This window comes from Astyanax mexicanus, chromosome 12, assembly GCF_023375975.1.
Source record: "Astyanax mexicanus isolate ESR-SI-001 chromosome 12, AstMex3_surface, whole genome shotgun sequence".
NCBI classification, from domain to species: Eukaryota; Metazoa; Chordata; class Actinopteri; order Characiformes; family Acestrorhamphidae; genus Astyanax; species Astyanax mexicanus.
This window is the reverse complement of record NC_064419.1, coordinates 10,011,403-10,030,155: the sequence shown is the minus strand read 5'-3', so window position 1 is coordinate 10,030,155 and position 18,753 is coordinate 10,011,403. Positions and strand designations below refer to the sequence as shown.

Sequence of the window (18,753 nt, the reverse complement as noted above, 5' to 3'; positions counted from 1 at the left end):
TCAGTTTGGTTTGATGGCTTGTGATCTTCCTTCTTCCTCTTGATTATATTCCAAAGGTTTTCAATTTGGTAAAATCAAGAAAAAACATCATCATCAAGTGGTCTCTTATGAGCTGTCTCTTACACCCTGTGCAAGGAACGTTCCAATGCTCATTGCTATCTTACACCCTGCCAAAAGTCTATTTTCATTCTTTCTGTCTGCGTCGTTTAAATAGCAATGGTGCTTATGCATACATCTACGCTATAGGACATGGTGGTTTTGAAGAGAGCTTTGTTCAGGTAAATTTCTGGCGTATTGCTATCTTGGGAACAGACAACACAGATGAGATCTCCACTGACTGAATACAGCCATGACAGACATGCTGTTCCAGTAAATGAGCTGCTTGCACACCTTCACAACATGAACAAACAGGAAAGTGTCTTCTGCTAAGATGAGCAGAAGCACTGAGCTGTTAAAATAGCAATTAGCCAAAGTCAGAGCGCACCTGGCAACTAAATAGAAAGGCAATTGATTCATTTCACCTTACGTCTAAAACACACCTTTTATTAATTAAAAAGAGCTTTGAATCGAGCAAGGTGTACTTTTCCCGTCGTTACGATAGCAAAGACACTCTAACACAGTCCAAATCAAGTTGCGCGGTGACCCATTGACAGCTCGCCAATAGAACATTAAAGTAGGGCCTGTTTTTTTTTGTTTTTTTTTTCTAATAAAGCTCCTTTCATATGGCGAAATAGTTACAAAAAATAGCCATATTGGTGGGCCAGTGTGGTCGGGTTGATTGTGTTGGTAAAACAAGCTTCATAATGCCAAACTAAAGCTTTGAAAAAAATAAGAAAACCCTAAAAAAGTATGAGTTTCTTTGATTTTACCAAATTAAAAACCTCTAAAATATAATCAAGAGGAAGATGGATGATCACAAGCCATCAAACCAAACTGAACTGCTTGAATTTTACACCAGTGGTATGTGGAGTGGCATAAAGTTATCCAAAAGCAGTGTGTAAGACTGGTGGAGGAGAACATGCCATGATGCATGAAAACTGTGAATAAAAACCAGGGTTATTCCACAAAATATTGATTTCTGAACTCTTTAAACTTTATGCATATTAACTTGTTTTCTTTGCATTATTTGAGGTCTGAAAGCTCTGCATCTTTTTTGTTATATCAGACATTTTTCATGTTATGCAAATAAATGCTTTAAATAACAATATTTTGTATTTGGAATTTGGGGGAAATGTTGTCCATAGTTTATAGAATAAAACAACAATTGTACTTAAACATAAACCTGAAACCATTCAACTGAAGTGGTCTCTTAATTTCTTTCAGAGCTGTAAAATAGTCAATATGGATGTGTTATTTATGAATAATTAATTTCAGAAAAAATGTGTTATTCTGAACTATTCTCTCTGCAGTTTTAAAATTTTAAGGACTGCTCTATTATTTTCTGACCTGACCTTAACTAAGCAACCTGCATCCTTATCAGTATCATAGATGCGTTTCCTTTAAAATAGAATCAGAAAAAAAGCCTGCAGACACATTAACCCGAAATGCACTTATGAAAGCAGCCAATGGACACAGAGGATTCCTACTTCTCTAGATAATAGATTCAGTAATGGACACATTCGACTCTGTCTGTGCTCTATAACCCTCTAGGTTAAAAGCTGGGATGTAGGGCACAGAACCGAGTATAAAAATTGTAGTGTGTATGTCAGTAAGTATAGTTTTATATATAGGGGGTTATTATATTGTTTTTTTTTTATCAGATAAGTGTACAGGGCACATCTTGTACTGGAGTTGTTAAGCTGATGGCTACAGGGCACGGTGTGTTGTGCAAAAGCCCGGCAGCACTCACTGGAGCAGTGTCTGAACTCGAAGCGTAGGTGCGATCCACGGAAGCGTTCAATAGGAATGGGTAGTTTGAGGCTTTCACTCCAGCGAGGACTGTTATTGTGGTAGAGCACAAAGGAGTGATGTTCACTAACACTGGGCTCTCCACAGCCCACGCTTATGCAGTCCTGAGAGAGAGAGCGAGAGAGAGAGAGAGGAACAGAGTGAGGGACAGAGAGAGAGAGAGAGAGAGAGAGAGAGAGAGGGACAGACAAACAGAGGGGCAGAGAGAATGAAAGAGAGAATATATAACCGACCCCCACACCATCTCCAGCACACGTGCATGTACACACTCAGCAATCAACTAACCTTCTGATGCAGCACAGCAGCACTATCATTTCAACCAACATTTCTCACCTCCACCTACACTGACAAACACAAACACCCAGCACCTTCACTCGCATTCGCGTGTGTTTAACACAAAATACTGCCTCTCTACACGTCTGCAGGTCTGCACACCTCTACAACATTTCACCATGTCGTCCATTATCTGCATTAACATAACGTAACATAACATAACAAGAGTTAACTGTGTCACACTACATGGAAATCTGCTCACAAATAGATTACTTTTTGCTTTTTTTATTATACTTACAGTGTTGGACGATATGGCCAAAATTTATATCGCGATATATTCCTTCATTTCGGTCGATACAATAGAATTTCGATATTGATATTAATACTTTAAAGGCCTTAGAAAACTGCTAAGAATCCCTGCAATGGAGACCTGTAAACTACTACTGTCTAAAATTAAATTTAAGTCTTTGAAGCCTCCTCTCACAAAAACTATAAAAACTTTAGAAATAAAAATGGTCCACCACCAGACTTACTTTGAGGGTCTCTCCATCTGCATACAGCACATACACAGTCACCTCGATGTTCTTCTGCACACTCTTCCCACCTCGCTCAAAATCGCCGCGCTCCAGCGTCAGATACAGATCATTCCGACTGTCCCCTGCTCAAAAACACACACAAGCATATGCACAAAAAAATCTACAGTAATCTACAAAATGCTTCTTTCTTTTTTTACTGACCTTTCTATATTTCTCAGCTTGTCCAGAAATGCATGTTCCACTTCTCGACTTCCCTGCTGCTTTCAATCCAACCCCAATTCAGTGGAGTTTTACCCAAAAAGTGCTACTGGTGTGGTTAATAACTAATTAACTTATTTATTTAAAAAAAGCTATATTTTTTAAATAATACAAAAAAATATCATTAATTAAGGATAGGTATTTCTTGCTGCTGAACCGCTACTATTGTAAAAAAAATAGGATTTGGGCTTAAGATGTAAAAACATTTTTACATGCATTTCTGGACTATCTGAGTGGCACAGAACCATCACTAAAAGTGAAAGAAGTGTGTGGACTGAGGCAGTACGACAATATTACAGGATTTAAGAAAAATATGACCCAGGTAACTCTGCAATCCTCTGAACCACGTGTAGCAAAGATTAAATGCAATTCTCCTTATTACAAACCACGAAGCAGTGAACCTGTTAATTTGAGGTAGAAAAAACACTACATAGTGTTGTTGTAACTGGCTGTAACCTACAATCAGTCCACATAAACACAATCCCAGGCAACACACAGATGGTGCTGAAAAGACTGGTGATGTATTTTACTCGTTCACCCACATGCATACTGGTTTCTAGCTTTGCGAGGGCCTCCAGTGTGATAGTTCAGATGTGTAGATATTTATAATCCAGTAGGAAGTGGAGAGAGTGGAAAGAGGCAGGAGGGTTCCTCATATCACAGACTTTGTGTAGGCTTGCTGTGGGGGAGTATGTTGAGTACGTTACTACAGGACTGATTTTTTTGGGAGTTTATATTACACACAATGCTGTGAACACGAGCAGCTAGGCGAATAAAAAAAAAGGTGATTATATAAAGTTGTTGGCATCATTTGTGTATGTTTGTGTGGGTTTCTGCGGCACAAGATTTTGTTGATTTTTGCCTAAACTTTTATTTTACTATAATGTGCTTTGCAGGCATTAAAAAGAAAAAGTATGCATTTAGTATAATTCAACATTTTATTTTATACAGTTTTTAGTTACAATTTTATAGTTTAAATTTGCAAAGAAGTAATTTCCACATGTGTCATGTCATACAGCGACATTAACAAATTATCAAATTTCACATTTTAGTGTCTTTGCTATAATTTTGAAATGTTATGTATCCCTTTTTCAAGTTTCACGAAATCCCCCTTAGAAGTTTTGCTATGTTTTTTTCTGCTTGATATAAAATTTACATTAACTGACTTCCTGCAACAAAACCTTTGGAGCTGTGCTTTTGGAATCCTCACTGGAAACTTCCATGCTGCAGACAGTCTGAATTCTCTTCAATCTTTATTTAAACCACCTTTTTAGGGATGTTTATAGCTTCAAATCTATTTTCATTTGTGTGTGGTTAAAGAGCAGGGGGGTGTACAAGTGCTGAGTGTGCCCAACGTGCAAGGTGCTCCTGCATGGCTAAGATAGGATTGGGTAGCTGACTGTTGACTGTTGTCAGGGTTTAAATAAGTCAGTGGCGCACCTGTATTTCCTGCCACCAAGATAAAAACATGCCAGATATTTACCTGAACACACCTTACTTCCAGAACATTGCACCAATCAGCGCAGATAAATTCCTAAACTCTCAACTATTTCAACAGTGCGGGCACAAGGCGTGGGAATAGACTGTTGACAGGGTGTAAGATAACAACGAGCATCTCGACGCACCATGCAGAGAGTGTATGATAGGGCACCATGGGTTGCAACAGAACTTAAATTAATAAAGTTAGCAAACATTCTATGTTTGTATAAAAGTCTTGACCTTAAATAGGTAGAATAGGTGGAATGTGTGGAAGGCTGGTTCTTCATCTTATAGCAATCTTTCTGAACATTTTTAAAGCTATATTGAACTCTGATTATCAAAGATCAGCTGTGCTGTGGGAATTTTAAACATGCACGTTAATGATCTAACACTCTTACCTGGTAAAATGACATCTGGGAATCCTAGTTTACGTGTAAGAGTGACGCCTCTACTGAACATCAGGTGGTTTTCTCTTCTCAAGGTATCTAAATCACCACGGAACAGCTGCAGAGATACTATTAGACCTGAAGAGCAGAGATAAAGAGATACAGTAAAGGCATGAAATTTTGACATTTCTAATACAAAATGTTCTTTTTTGCTGATACTGCAAGTAGAATATTCACCGTAATTGGTGCTGGGTGCAGAGTATTTGGTGCTGGACTTCCGTATGATGTTCTCATGGATCTGATACCACTCACTTTCATTATTACAACTAAGAAAAAACAATACACATATATTGCACATGAGAAGAAAGCACTTAACATAGAACAGAAACATAAAAAACACCATTACACACACGTAAGCTTACGTGTAGATTTTTAGCACAAAGTCCTTTTCCTCTCTAGGGTCTGTGATGGAGCTGAACACGTCGCTCATGGCCAGGGCAGCGCAGCCATACGGTCGTCTGTACTGCACATGTGGAGGTCCTTTCTTTGAGTCATTCAGCAGCATCCGACCTTCACAGACACACAGTGAACAAACATCAAATAAGTAAGATTAAGATGACAAAATTAAAATCAGTGATCAGCAATCAGAAACAAATCTAAAAACGTGAAACTATGAATAACCATTTTATATAAATCCTTTAAATAGCACAGTTTGGGCATCTTGATTAAATGATTAGGTTACTTTACCCTTCATGATTTCTAGTTTTGTTTAGACTTCTTAAAATAATAATGTTAAAACATCTTTTTAGGGACGTTTATAGCTTCTAATCTTTTTTTTGTGTGTTTAACGAGCAGTGGTGTACACGTGCTGAGCGTGCCCAACATGAAAGGCGCTCATGCATGGCTAAGATGACTGTTGACTGTTGTCAGGGTTTTAATCAGCCAAGGGCGCACCTTTGCTTTCTGCCGTTAAAAGCACGCTAGAAATACCTGAACCCACCTCACTTCCAGAACATTGCACCAATCAAATGTAGGATTTATTAAAATCAGTATCAGAAATCAAAAACGAATCTAAAATTGTCCATCATTTATTTCAGATTTAATTCGAAGTATATAAATCCTTTACATAGCACAGTTTGGGCATCTTGATTAAATGACTGAAAGGTTACTAGACCCCTCATGATTACTAGTTTTGTTTAGACAATATACTGTATTTTCACAGAAATTACTGACCTGAACACAACTGAGATTTTGTTCTTAAAATAATGATGTTATAATCACATAATAATGCAATTACACCTCTTTAAAAAAAAGTTTAATTATTATTAAAGAGCCACTAAACCCTACACTATATATTTTTATTAATAGCTAAAATGTATTCCTTTGAGCTAATAAAACATACCAGTCCTGCTTAAACGTTTAATAAACATTTTCTAACCTTTAAAAACTCTTTTATTGCAGTCATTTCTGTCTCTGCAGCACCCTCTTAGGTTCAATTGTGCTATAGACGCGGATGATGTGTTCGTGTACTTTGGTACGCAGACACGTCACAATATGCAGATCAGTCAAGCAGTAACCCCCCCCCCCCCTGACATCCAACCATCTAGGTCTCACCGCTACCAGAGGCACACTGCTGCTGCTACAGCTCAGCCAATCAGCTCTCCCTACTGTCCTGCCTCTAAACCCATACATCACCCAGTGCCCCTTCTAAACAACCCCTCACTTTTTTTGGTCTTTTTCAAATTTGAGATAAAGGTGGAGCCAGCAAAGATGAGGGAGTTTATTGGTATTTTTAGAATATTCAGACATTAGATTAAATAATTATGAAATAAATGTTTAAATATTATGTTTAAATAAAAAAGCATGAACAAAATAAAACACAAATTCAGAAGCTCTCCTTATGATTATATAACCACAACCATTTATTTCCAAGGCATCTGCTTAGAGGAGCCCATGGCTGATGGTTGTTGGCACATGATTTCAGGAGTCAGTGTTTTAAAAAGCTTTAAAATTAATAATGATGACTGTGAACAAGTTACATTGGACAAATGTTGTCTGAAAAAAATCTAAAAAATCTAACTGTAAAAAAACAAAATTCAAAAATGAAAAAATGTTTGGTCTTTAACTTCATACCCTCAGGAATTATGTTTAATCAAAGTTTTTATAGGCTTTTAGGCTATGTTCACATTATTAGGCTGAAGTGATTTAAACAAAAAAAAAAGATTTTTTGCTCAATGTGGCTTAGATCTGATTTTTTTTTCAATGCTGTGTGAACGGTCCAAATACGTTTTTTTTTTCCAAATCAGATTTAAGTCAGTTTCATATGCAGTCCTAAATCAGATATGTATCCAATCCATAGACATGCGACATGAACGTGAAGGGTCGAATTGGAATTCATGCGTCTTTTTGCTTTTACGCATTAGCATTAGCGCTACGTGCTTCTTTCTCGTACCCACATTACATCTCTTGGTGCAAAAACAGCAAAAGCAAACCGCCTGACCTTTTTTCACCTCCTCGACCTGAGCATGTACTTCAGACCAGCTGTTTGCTGTTTCTCTCTACTCCAGCAAAAGATGCTCCACATATGAGCAGCTAACTCCTCCATTTCACTTCATAAAGCTACTAGTCGTCTCTTAAATATGAGTTTTTTTTGTTGTTGGTAAAGAAGGCAACGTTTATACATTTATCAATGTGCGCATGTGAGGGGTTTCAGGGACAGATTCGTTCACAATATACACAGATACAGGTCACTTCCATTAGTGAATGTGAATCATCAGGATAGCCAAATCTGATCTGAGCAAAAAATTGGATTAGAGCAACGTGGCTTGTAATGTGAACGTAGCCATAGCCTCTTAACTTGGTGCCCATCAGTGCATTGTCATCATTGCAGTAATCTCTAAGTCATATAAGACAAACCTCCCCTCTTTTTGAATGGAGAGAAACTGAAAAATGAATGATAAAATCCAAACCCACACCACACGAATGCAGTAAGAGTATACATGCTAGTAGACCTTGTTATATAGCTGATGATCAAAGAATTCCAGCGGATATAAAGCAAGACCCTTTTAACTCTCTCCAGGATGTCGCCACATCATTATAACAACTGTAACTGTAAATTCTGCTCTGAAACAAACCTGCCTGAGGTCATAATACAGAAACATCCCAAAATCTAATCTTATTAGCCACCATGACATAACAGCATAGCTGGGGGGAGTTTTGGGTTTGAACCACCTTCAAATATTAAGTGAGCCTTCCAAAAGTTTATTCATGGTTGGATAACACAGCACACAAACAGCGCAGCTTTATATGCCTTATATATGCATCAAATAACACTCTCAAGCACTAATAATGTTCACAGTAGGTTTACATGGTTACAAGTCATTATGCTATATAGACAGTGTATGAACAAAAGTATTGGGATACCTATGCATTTATTCCAATTTCTTCTGTAATAAATATTACATTACATTACATTACATTACATTTGGCAGACGCTTTTGTCCAAAGCGACTTACAATAGTCAAGAACAAAAGTAATAGAAGTAAAAGGTAAAACATCTTTAGATAGGGCTTAAAGGAGGTCGAAGGGAAATAATGGGATAGAGGAGTGAAGGAGGGGAAGAAGGAAATTAGGTTAGAGTAGTTAATTTGTTAGAGGTGTTAGGAGAGTAAGTGTTCTTTGAAGAGCTCTGTCTTCAGGTGTTTCTTAAAGATAGCGGGAGATTCTCCTGATCTGGTAGTAGAAGGTAGTTAGTTAGAGGTGTTAGGAGAGTAAGTGCTCTTTGAAGAGCTCTGTCTTCAGGAGTTTATTAAAGATAGTGAGAGATTCTCCTGATCTGGTAGTGGAAGGTAGTTAGTTAGAGGTGTTAGGAGAGTAAGTGCTCTTTGAAGAGCTCTGTCTTCAGGAGTTTATTAAAGATAGTGAGAGATTCTCCTGATCTGGTAGTGGAAGGTAGTTTGTTCCACCATTGGGGAACTCTGTATTAGAACAGTCTGGATTGCTTTGTGTGAATGTTTGGTAAAGAGAGGCGACGTTGGTCTGGATGGATGACCATAATTCCAGAGAACACAAGTTCCACAGCTCTAAAGCTCTACAGCTTTATAGCCACTGCTCAACCTAATCAGCTCTCCCTTTGCCCCACCCCTAAACCCATACATCACTCCAGACCCCCTCTAAACTACTCCTTCCATTTTTTTTAGCATTTTTTAAATTTGAGCGTGGAGTCAGCTAAAAAAGAGGTTTAGTTATCCTTTAATAGTAGTCATGTAGTGTATCTAAGGTTTAAATTGACTTACTTAAAATGATTTTCTGATAAAAAAAAAATAAGCATTGTTTCATTTACAATCAATTTAATTTCATTTAATTTCATTTACGGCATTTACACATAGTGTTAGGAGTCTTGCCCAAGGAATCTTATTGGTGTAGCGCAGCATAGTCACCCTGACCAGGAATTGAACCCCAGTCTCCCACATGATATAGTAGCTCACTGGCAGGCAGTGGTGTTATCCACTGTGCCACACCAGCCACTCAATGATTACTTACTAGAGACAAATGAAAACTAGGGGTGTCACAATTTCGATATTTAATCGAAATAGATAGAAATTATGTCATGGTCTCGAGCCTCGAAGTCAAAAAGAGGTTCGGCGATCCCTCCCTCTAAGCTACGCAAATGGCACAGCACACTGTAGACGACCATTCTCCATCTCCTTAAAGAAATACTTAAATATAAAAATAACAGTTGTTTTATCTAGCCTCAAATATGTTAATAGTTTTGGTACCTTAAGGAGCATCTTTCTCTCAGATAAAGTTAATAATAAATCTTTATTAAAGAAAAAAACTTGTCATTATCAGGGACCGAGTCTTATTTTTCATGTTTAACTGTTATAGTAGGATAGAGTTCAGTTTGTTAAGGCTCTAATTGTTCTTTTATTTTTTACATGGCTGTTCCTGTATTTTAATATTATTTATTTTGTTATGTTGCTGTTTTAATAGTGCACACTGCTGCTACCAAAAAAAGCCACTAGCTGGCACTACATATATATCTTAATTAAATTATTTAAATTTGACCATTAGTGCCTAATGTGGTGTATTACAGATCACTTGTATCACTTTGCATCACTTATATCAAGCCCACCTTTTGTAAATTTGATGAATCAAACCAATGACTGACCATAGACTAATCTAAAACTGGCATAGGCCTCTCCTCCGTTAAAAAAAAGAAAATTGAGAATCGAATCGAATTGTGACCCTAAAAACCCTAACCCTAATATGTATATGATAAGTATATGATAAGCACCCAATGTAGAGACAATTTTCTCATGATGAAGAGACAACATGATTTAAAGCTGTTAATGTTGATCTCCTACTCAATTGGTCATTTGCAATAAACTGCAAAACAAAGTTGTAAATGCTAAATAAAAAAAAATAAAAAAAAAGCTTTTAAGTGAAGATTCATCTGAGACTTACCCGTTCTGATGACATGTGCAACAATATACAACTCCTTTTTGAGGTCTTTTGTGCTCAAATCCTAGAAAAAAAACACATTAAAAGTCACATTAAAAACTAAAGTGTAAAGTTTTTAAATAATAAACATACTCCAATTATTACTTAAGTATATAAGTAGTCATTTATTTACTGTAAAAAGAGCACAGAGTCGGTCCACTTTCTCAGGATTCTGTGGTCCCCCATTTTTGTTCAGCTTTACCAGAAACCTTTCACTGAAACAAAAAAAAACACTCCATAAGCTCACATAAAAAAATATGTTATGATTAGAGTAGAACTGCTGAGTTAAATTAATGATTAGAGTAGCACTGATTAGGTACATTTATAATTAGAATAGTAGTGCTGAGATACATTTATGATTAGAATAGCACTAAAGAGGTCCTTTTACGATCAGAATAGCACTGCTAAGTTACATTAATGATTAGAGTAGCACTGCTGAGATACATTAATGATTGCATTATCCTTTGTTGGCATGTCTGCTGGGATATTAAAGATGTTTAATAAATATGTTTAAATTACTATTTAATTATAAAATCATATAATTATTTTTATGAGAAAAATATGTTTAGGCTATTTAATTTATACAAAATGAAAAAGTTTAATTAGTTTGTTTGGTATTTGGACAAAAGTTTAATTTTGTTCAGTTTGGGACAAATATTTTGATGCATCATCATAAGATTTGTTAAACAAATTAAAACAAGGACAATTTTAACTCAAATTAGTAAAACTATTGGAACATGTGACTCATCAGATGCTGCCTATGTCATATTACTCATTCACCAAAGCAATCAAAGATACCAGTTTTTAGGCCAAAAAATATGTATCAAACCACTCCATGCTTTAGGATGCTTATTTACCATCTGTGTGTGTGTAAGTATGTGTCTGTCTGTCTGTCTGTCTGTCTGACCTGATGTATTTGCTCTCCCGGGCATCGTATAGGCTGAAGAACACCTCAGTGTCTTCACTGATGCTATTATATGTGAAACTTTTCAGGTTGAGAAAGAGATGGTGAGCAACCGGTGCTTTGCAACCATCACCATGACGCTGTCCCTGAAATAATAAAAAATACATCCATGTTATTTGTAAGCAAACCAAAGTACAGATTATGTTTTTAGAACATTAACATACTGCAGCAAAACATTGATATTGATATTAATACTGTTCCTGAAGTAGGGTTGTCAATTGATGAATGACTCAATCCATTTTTATTCGTTTAATCAATTGTATGTATTTTGTTTTCTTTTCAGAAGTATTCCAATTAAAAAATCTTGGATTCTTCAAATACTTTAATAATTTAACAAATAGAGAGAATGAGCTCAAACCTGTGCTGTATTTGATTGACCACAATGTCTGCTGGATGTGTGCTGTGGAAATAGAAAGAAAAAGAAAGGCAATGTGTCAATGTTTATATGAGAAAATAACATTTTATTACATCATTGTTTGCATGAAACATGATATAGTCTAATTATATACTGTAATATTTGTTCTTTTAAACCTTAGGTCTCAATCTCCACTCTATAAATAACCACAAACGTACAAAAGAATTCCCTACATCCTCCAGCAGTTTGCATGGGGAAATAGGGTGTTGAGTATTCCACACACCATAAATACAGCTCTGGAAAAAAATAATAAACCACTTCAGTTTCTGAATCAGTTTCTCTGATTTTGCTATTTATGGGTATATGTTTGAGTAAAATGAACACTGTTGTTTTATTCTATAAACTACGCACAACATTTCTCCTAAATTCCAAATAAAAATATTGTCATTCCAGACCTCAAATAATACAAAATAAACAAGTTCATATTCATATAGTTTTAAGTTCAGAAATCAATATTTGGTGGAATAACCCTGTTTTGTAATCACAGTTTCATGCATCTTGGCATGTTCTCCTCCACCAGTCTTACACACTGCTTTTGGATAACTTTATGCCTTTACTCCTGGTGCACAAATTCAAGCAGTTCAGCTTTGTTTGATTGCTTGTGATCATCCATCATCCTCTTGATTATATTCCAATTTGGTAAAATCAAAGAAACCCATCATTTTTAAGTGGTCTCTTATTTTTTTCCAGAGCTGTATATTTTAAATAAATATTATAAGTAAGCACTATAATTAACCAACAATGCCTATGTCCTACCCATGTATAATTCATATAAAAGCAAAAACATTTAAATGTATTTGTATATATTTCTTTATAACTGATGTTGTTGGAACACAGCTTCACAGAACTGTGAGAATAAGATAAAACCTGTAAAACCATAAGTAAACAAGCCAAACTGAGAAACGCAACCCAGGCAAGGAAAACTACTGCAAGGTTTCTTGAGAAAAACAATAATTCACAATAAGATGATCATCTGGTCAAAAATGCTTCTGAGTGGTACAGCGATCTAAAGCCCTGCCACCCTGATCTGGAGATCGTCGGTTCAAATCCCAGTTATGCAGCTTGCCATCAGCTGCCGGAGCCCAGTGAGAGCACAATTGGCCTTGCTCTCTCTGGGTGGGTAGATAGTAGCAGGACAATTGGCCTAGCTAAATTGGGGGGAAAAAATAGAAATAAAAAATATATACATTTCAAAAAGTGCTTGTTGTCACTGTCCACCATTAAACCACAATGACAAAATATACTATTAATTAATTACTACAGTAACTAAAATGGTTTTCAAAGTTTTTTTTTATATTTTTAACAGAGTTTATGGGCTAAGATGATGATACAGTAGGGAAGGAAAGTACGTTGCCACCAAGTAGGATTCTGGAACAGAAAGTCATTTTGGCAGGAAAGCTGCTTTGGCAGGGTCAGTCATTATTGCAGGCAGAAACAGTGGATGCTTTTTGGCAAAGGAAAGGTTTGGCAGATGGATGGATTTAGCAGAGTCAAGGGGAACTACTTACTGTTGCAAAAAAAGTGACAATTTAACAATACTAAGTGCAAAAGTGTGGGACTTTTAAACTAGTGAAACATGACTGAATGGGACTGGATATCAGCAGCACATTTACACAGCTTCTACTAAGATTAATTGTAAATATTTGGTATAAAAGTATAAGTATTGTTATTGTTTGCTTAAGAACAGAACTGACTGTACAGTCCATTAGTTTTTTTGGTACTTAGTTGGTCTAGACTTTTGGTCTAGACACTGCTGGGAATGGGTAAAGTATTAAAGGTTAATAATAGGTCTAAGCCATCAGGTGCCCAGTTTAAAAAAGGATGAAGAAGCACAAACATACGAAAACCCTAAGGTGACATTTTACTAAGGCGTAGAAACGAGATGATGGTGATATTTTGGAGTCTCTTGCAGTGAGACATGGCATAAAAGACACTTAATTCTCATACTAAAAGCTCACAGGCTCAAATGCAGACAGTATGCAGACCTGTTTACCTTCACAACCCCTGAGAGTCTAAATCTGACTTCTCACAACATCTACCAGCAGCTCCTGTGATGCTTCACAATAATGTTTTACTGGTTGGATTTAGGGCTGCAAGATATTTAAAAAAATGTACATTGCAAATTTTTTCACCGGCCCCGCCCCCACATGCACGTTGGCTTTTTAAAAGGTAAATAAGAGTGTTTTTTTTGGGATTAAAAGCGTAAATTCAGCTATAACTGGAAATATGTGTAAAAAACTGTGCTGTACTGAGGTGCACAGCTTTCAACACATGTGTTTACAAGCATGTGCCCAACCATGTGGATGGAGGCCAAGCGGTTATCTCGTGTTTACTCCTGCCCCCCCCATGCTTCCCCTCCCCCTCGCGCTTCTCAGGCAGCAGCAGCCTGTCACTCACACAGACACAGAGACAGAACTGTGTATCAACTTCTTGTGTCAAGAATCAAAACATTTTAACATGACGTGTTTGATTTAATTGAATTAAGTGACATTGCACGTCCTGCGATGTGACTACTGCGCATGCACACATTGCGATGATGATGCTTAATTGTGCTGCCCTAGTTGGATTCCTGCATGCCTAATGCTTAATAGCCTTAATATAGTGTGCTAAAAAGGCAATGACATGCTAATAGTATTGCTATAAGTGGGCAAACAACAGCCACCGCCCGAAACTTTCTCAGACAAAACAATCTGTTGGACAGCTTTGCCAGGCACTCACCATCTTGTAAAGGTCAGATACGCTGAACTGGTCTGGATCCACCATCTCAAACTCCTTCCTAGGCACCAGATCTAGACCCAGGTGTCTGTGGTAGAGGAGAGGGAAGACATTCAGTTCGACATCAAGCCCGATCAGACATTTCTTACTTTCTTACTCTTTTAAGTGCAAAAAATCAATACCTAGTTCTGAAATGATAATGAAGTGAGTGAGTAAATCTGAACAACCGCCATAGATTTGTTTAAGTGTGATACTATGAAGAGGCCGTGTTTCAGAGTGGTCCTCCAGCAAAATTATAGCCTACAGCTGGGGCTTGAGTCCTGACTGTGCCATCTGCTTTCAGGGCGCTTCTCCATGTGCTCCTCTAAAACACAAATTGGCCAGAGTTATTTGTAGGGGTGGATGGCAAGGAAAGAATGAATGAGCTCCATCTCCCTTGTTGCTAAGCAATGCAGCAGCCGATCATATGTCTGGAGCACAGTCATGTGGCGGAGTAGAGCAATCAGCAGCCTCCTCTAAGTATGTAGACCTGAACTGTTGTGGAGACACGACCGGTAGTTTCAAACGTTCCAGAGGCTTCAGAATGCTGCTGCTGACATGTGAATACGAAGGCTATTTAAGGTGGCACGGTGGCTTAGGGGTTAGCATGTTCGCACGCCAGTTTTGCGGTCCTGGGTTCAAGTCCCTATCTGGGTGGGTTTCCTCCGGGGACTCATTGCCCTGGTGTGTGACTCTGTGCTATATGCACAATGCAGCCTTCCAGGTGGATGGTGGTTTCCGGCTAAGAGTGCGCTGTGTGCTATTGGCTGCCACTTCTCACCAGTGTGTGTTGAGTGTGTTTGGAATGTAATTATAAGCGTCCTTTAGTAGCAGAAAGGTGCTTTGTAAGTGTAATTGTCAGTAAATGCTATTTCTACCATATTAAGGCAGCAGATCTTAAGATTTTTTCGCATAAATTGGATGGGAGTGGATAAGGGGCAGAATATTTAAATATTATAAACTGTATCAGTGAGCTGGCGTAACCAATCCTGCATTGTCTAGTAGGTCTGGTAGGTTTGCAGATCTATTTTTGGCCATGTTACATGTCTTTACATACTTAGGTATATTTTTATATTTGATAGATTTGATAATGGTGATATGGTCTACTGTGTTTATTTGTATGTTTGTTCACATATATAACAGTGAACAGTCAATAGTGACCAGTTGGGCTTCAATAAGTGCGATTCCATATACACAGAGTGAACTGCAGTAGGTGAAAAAATGATCAGATTTACCCGCTTTTCCTACATTCACTTTTTACTGTTGGATTATTTTCGTACTGCAGATCAAACACATTGGGAAAAATGTTGGAATGGACATAAATGAAAAAAACATGTGTCCAACCATCTGTGTTAAAGATCAATATTTATAGGGATGCTTTCTTTTCCATTGTTGTTGTTTTTATCACCATAAATATTTCCATCTGCGTACATTAATATGAAATATATTGTAAATACCAGTGGCATGCAGTGAATATTGTGGGTACCCCTTCTGCAACCAAACCCCCCTAGCCCCCCCACCCCGCCGCCGGCCGACACATAGATAAATCTTACAATAACTACATATTTTCTGTCTTGACTTAGTTATATTAACTTAATACTTAAAACTTAATACAAGTACAATCGTTCAACAAAGATAATTTAATAGTATGTCTACAGTACACCAGGGCAGCCAAAACATTAGATACACACAAAAACTCACCAGTCAGACACTATTATTGTGAATTAGTTGCACATTGAAGGACAGCCTTTAAAAAGGCTTTTTAATATAATATGACATAATATCTGTCTCATTTGCAGCCGCAATTCCATGAATAGACACAGCCATGGCCCGCCCCCCTAGTGAAAATCATGAATCTGATTGGTTAGACTTGCTTCGACTTTGCTAATAAATTCCATTACTACACCCTTCTCAAAATCAGGAGAAGGGGCACGCAGACACGTGGGGGGCAGAAGCCATTTTAAAAAGCTTTGATTAATTAAAACCGCTGTCAGTCAGATAAGAGTCCTGTAGCAACTAAAAAAACACAGACTAATGCTTTGAATTAGTTGCTGTTTTTTATTTAAGTTTTATAAAATAAATTCTTACACTTACAATAGCTATGATATATATTTCCTACTTAAAAATGATGTAATTATTTACACGCATTTATTGTCACCCTATTTCTGAAGGGTTAGAAGGGCCTCACTGCACACCACTGGTAAATACTAATCACTAGACTTTGTAAATCTGTGCATCAGTGTGTACAGTGTGGTTCCAGCTGGGTAATAATTATAGTTTCAAACATCTTACTCGTTGCCCCAGTCGAGGCGAAGGGTGATGTGGCGCTTGACCTCGCGGCTCTGTTCCTGGGTCATGTGACCTGAGATCAGCTGACGCCGCAGGTCCATCAGTTCGCTCATCACATGACGCAGCTTCTGAAACAGCTCGACCCTGTGTTTCTGTCACATTTAATCAAATGACTTCATGTTACCATAAAGCACACTGACTGTACCACACACGCTCAGAACACCACAGCTAAAGGAGGACAAAATGGGTTCATTTAGAAGCATTAGAAATGTGTAATCAAAATTTTGATGGAACTTATTAACAAATAAACAGCACACAAATCATCTTTAAAAGCTGATTTCTAATTATTTCTGTTTCTTTGAATTACACTAAAGGAATTAAAAGGCAGAATGGTAAGAGATAAAGAAAGAAAAATGTGGCAAAGATGGACAGAGAGTAAGAAAAGAGAGACAGACAGAAAGAGAGAGAGAGAGAGAGACAGAGAGAGAGCAGGGCAGTGCATTAGTCGTGCTTGAGAGGCGGTTGCATCGTGGCTGCGTTGCCCAAGGCTCAATTTCTGCTTAGAGCCGTGTAGTGAGAGATTACACAATCCATTGTTGCCAGGGCAACCGAGGTTCCTCCAGACCCAAACCACCTACACACACACGCACACACATGAACGCGCACATGTGCATTGCGGGATACTGAACACACACAGTCACTCACGTACACACGCACACACACACACACACACATACATGCACACAGGAGGGCACCAAAGTTCAGACCCGCCGCAGAAGATAACGTACCACGTAAAGCTGTTTCCACAGCACGCCCCATTCCTGCAGTGTACTGGTGCTTTCAGTGATGATTGGATCCTCCAGAGGAACCACCGTCTCGCACTGCCTGCAGTAAACATACACACACTCAGATAAACCCGACATCACAGGTTAAATAGGGCAGAACCAATACTACGATTTTATCAGAAATAACGATTTTAAAGAGTTAAAATCTGAAATAAACGATAATGCAGTTAAAAAGCAGCCAACAATGAAACCTGAGAATAGTTAACCCCCTATGGCATAGTTACAAAGAATTACACAGTGCACATAACACAGGGCAGTAAGAACAGCAGCGCTACTGATTTAACCCTTGTGTGGTGTTCATATTTTTGTTACTCGTTTACTTTGTTACTTGTTTTTAATTCAGCAAAATTAAGCAATTCTACATTAAAATGCTTTACACATGCTTGCTTCACCTAAATTGCAAGCAATATAAACAGCTTACATGGTTAATATTTGCCCTTTACCTTTCTTATGTTACATTTCTTTCAAAAAGTGCTACTCTTTTTTTATTAGTTTTTTAATAAAATGTAAAAGAAAATGAATTAAACTCAAGATATGAGTAGAAAATTTGTTTAGTTTCAAATTTACAAATGAAACAATGTTTATTAGCCCTTGGCCAAACATACTGTATGTAATATAAATGTGTGTGTGTGGGGGGGGGGGGGGCGGTTTGTACAGTGTGTGTTTATCGAAAATGTGTTTTGATATATGTTTTTCACAAAAAATGAGCCAATGCCAATGAGTTTGAGTTAGAAAAAATATTTTTTTTAGTATCATTTGATGAAAAATGAAAACGGGTCCCACAGACCCGAAACACCACACAAGGGTTAAGCATGCTTTTGTAGCTAATATTTTGGATTGGTACATTTTGTAATATATTTTATTGCAGTACAGAGAGACATTGCTCCACAGTATATAAACAAGAAACACAAAGAGTGTTAAATAGGGCCGAACCAATATTACAATTTAATAAGTAAAAACTATTTTATTATAACTGATAATGCAGTTAAAGCAGTCAACAATTTAACCTCAAAATAGTTAACTTTCTAGTTAACCCACTTTTCCATACCATAACATTTAAATGTTTATTTACTTCCTTACTTACTTATTTATTTGTTTATCTATCTATCTTTATATACAATGTTATATAATGTATATACATAAT

The 18,753-nt window shown here is 37.3% G+C and overlaps 1 protein-coding gene across 2 annotated transcripts in view; it reads right to left on the bottom strand.

The window, feature by feature from the left end:
• Window positions 1-18,753, bottom strand: part of LOC125806039 (dedicator of cytokinesis protein 3-like) — a 96,737-nt gene that overhangs the window by 55,377 nt on the left and 22,607 nt on the right. For both annotated transcript variants that reach the window (XM_049485509.1, XM_049485510.1), the window contains exons 5-16: window positions 17,553-17,649; window positions 16,768-16,916; window positions 14,440-14,524; window positions 11,665-11,706; window positions 11,250-11,392; window positions 10,476-10,557; window positions 10,307-10,367; window positions 5,263-5,410; window positions 5,078-5,166; window positions 4,853-4,978; window positions 2,715-2,839; window positions 1,850-2,012 (exon numbers count right to left, since the gene is read on the bottom strand). In XM_049485509.1, the coding sequence (XP_049341466.1) occupies window positions 1,850-2,012; window positions 2,715-2,839; window positions 4,853-4,978; window positions 5,078-5,166; window positions 5,263-5,410; window positions 10,307-10,367; window positions 10,476-10,557; window positions 11,250-11,392; window positions 11,665-11,706; window positions 14,440-14,524; window positions 16,768-16,916; window positions 17,553-17,649 (1,310 nt within the window). The remainder of the gene's footprint in view (window positions 1-1,849; window positions 2,013-2,714; window positions 2,840-4,852; window positions 4,979-5,077; window positions 5,167-5,262; window positions 5,411-10,306; window positions 10,368-10,475; window positions 10,558-11,249; window positions 11,393-11,664; window positions 11,707-14,439; window positions 14,525-16,767; window positions 16,917-17,552; window positions 17,650-18,753) is intronic.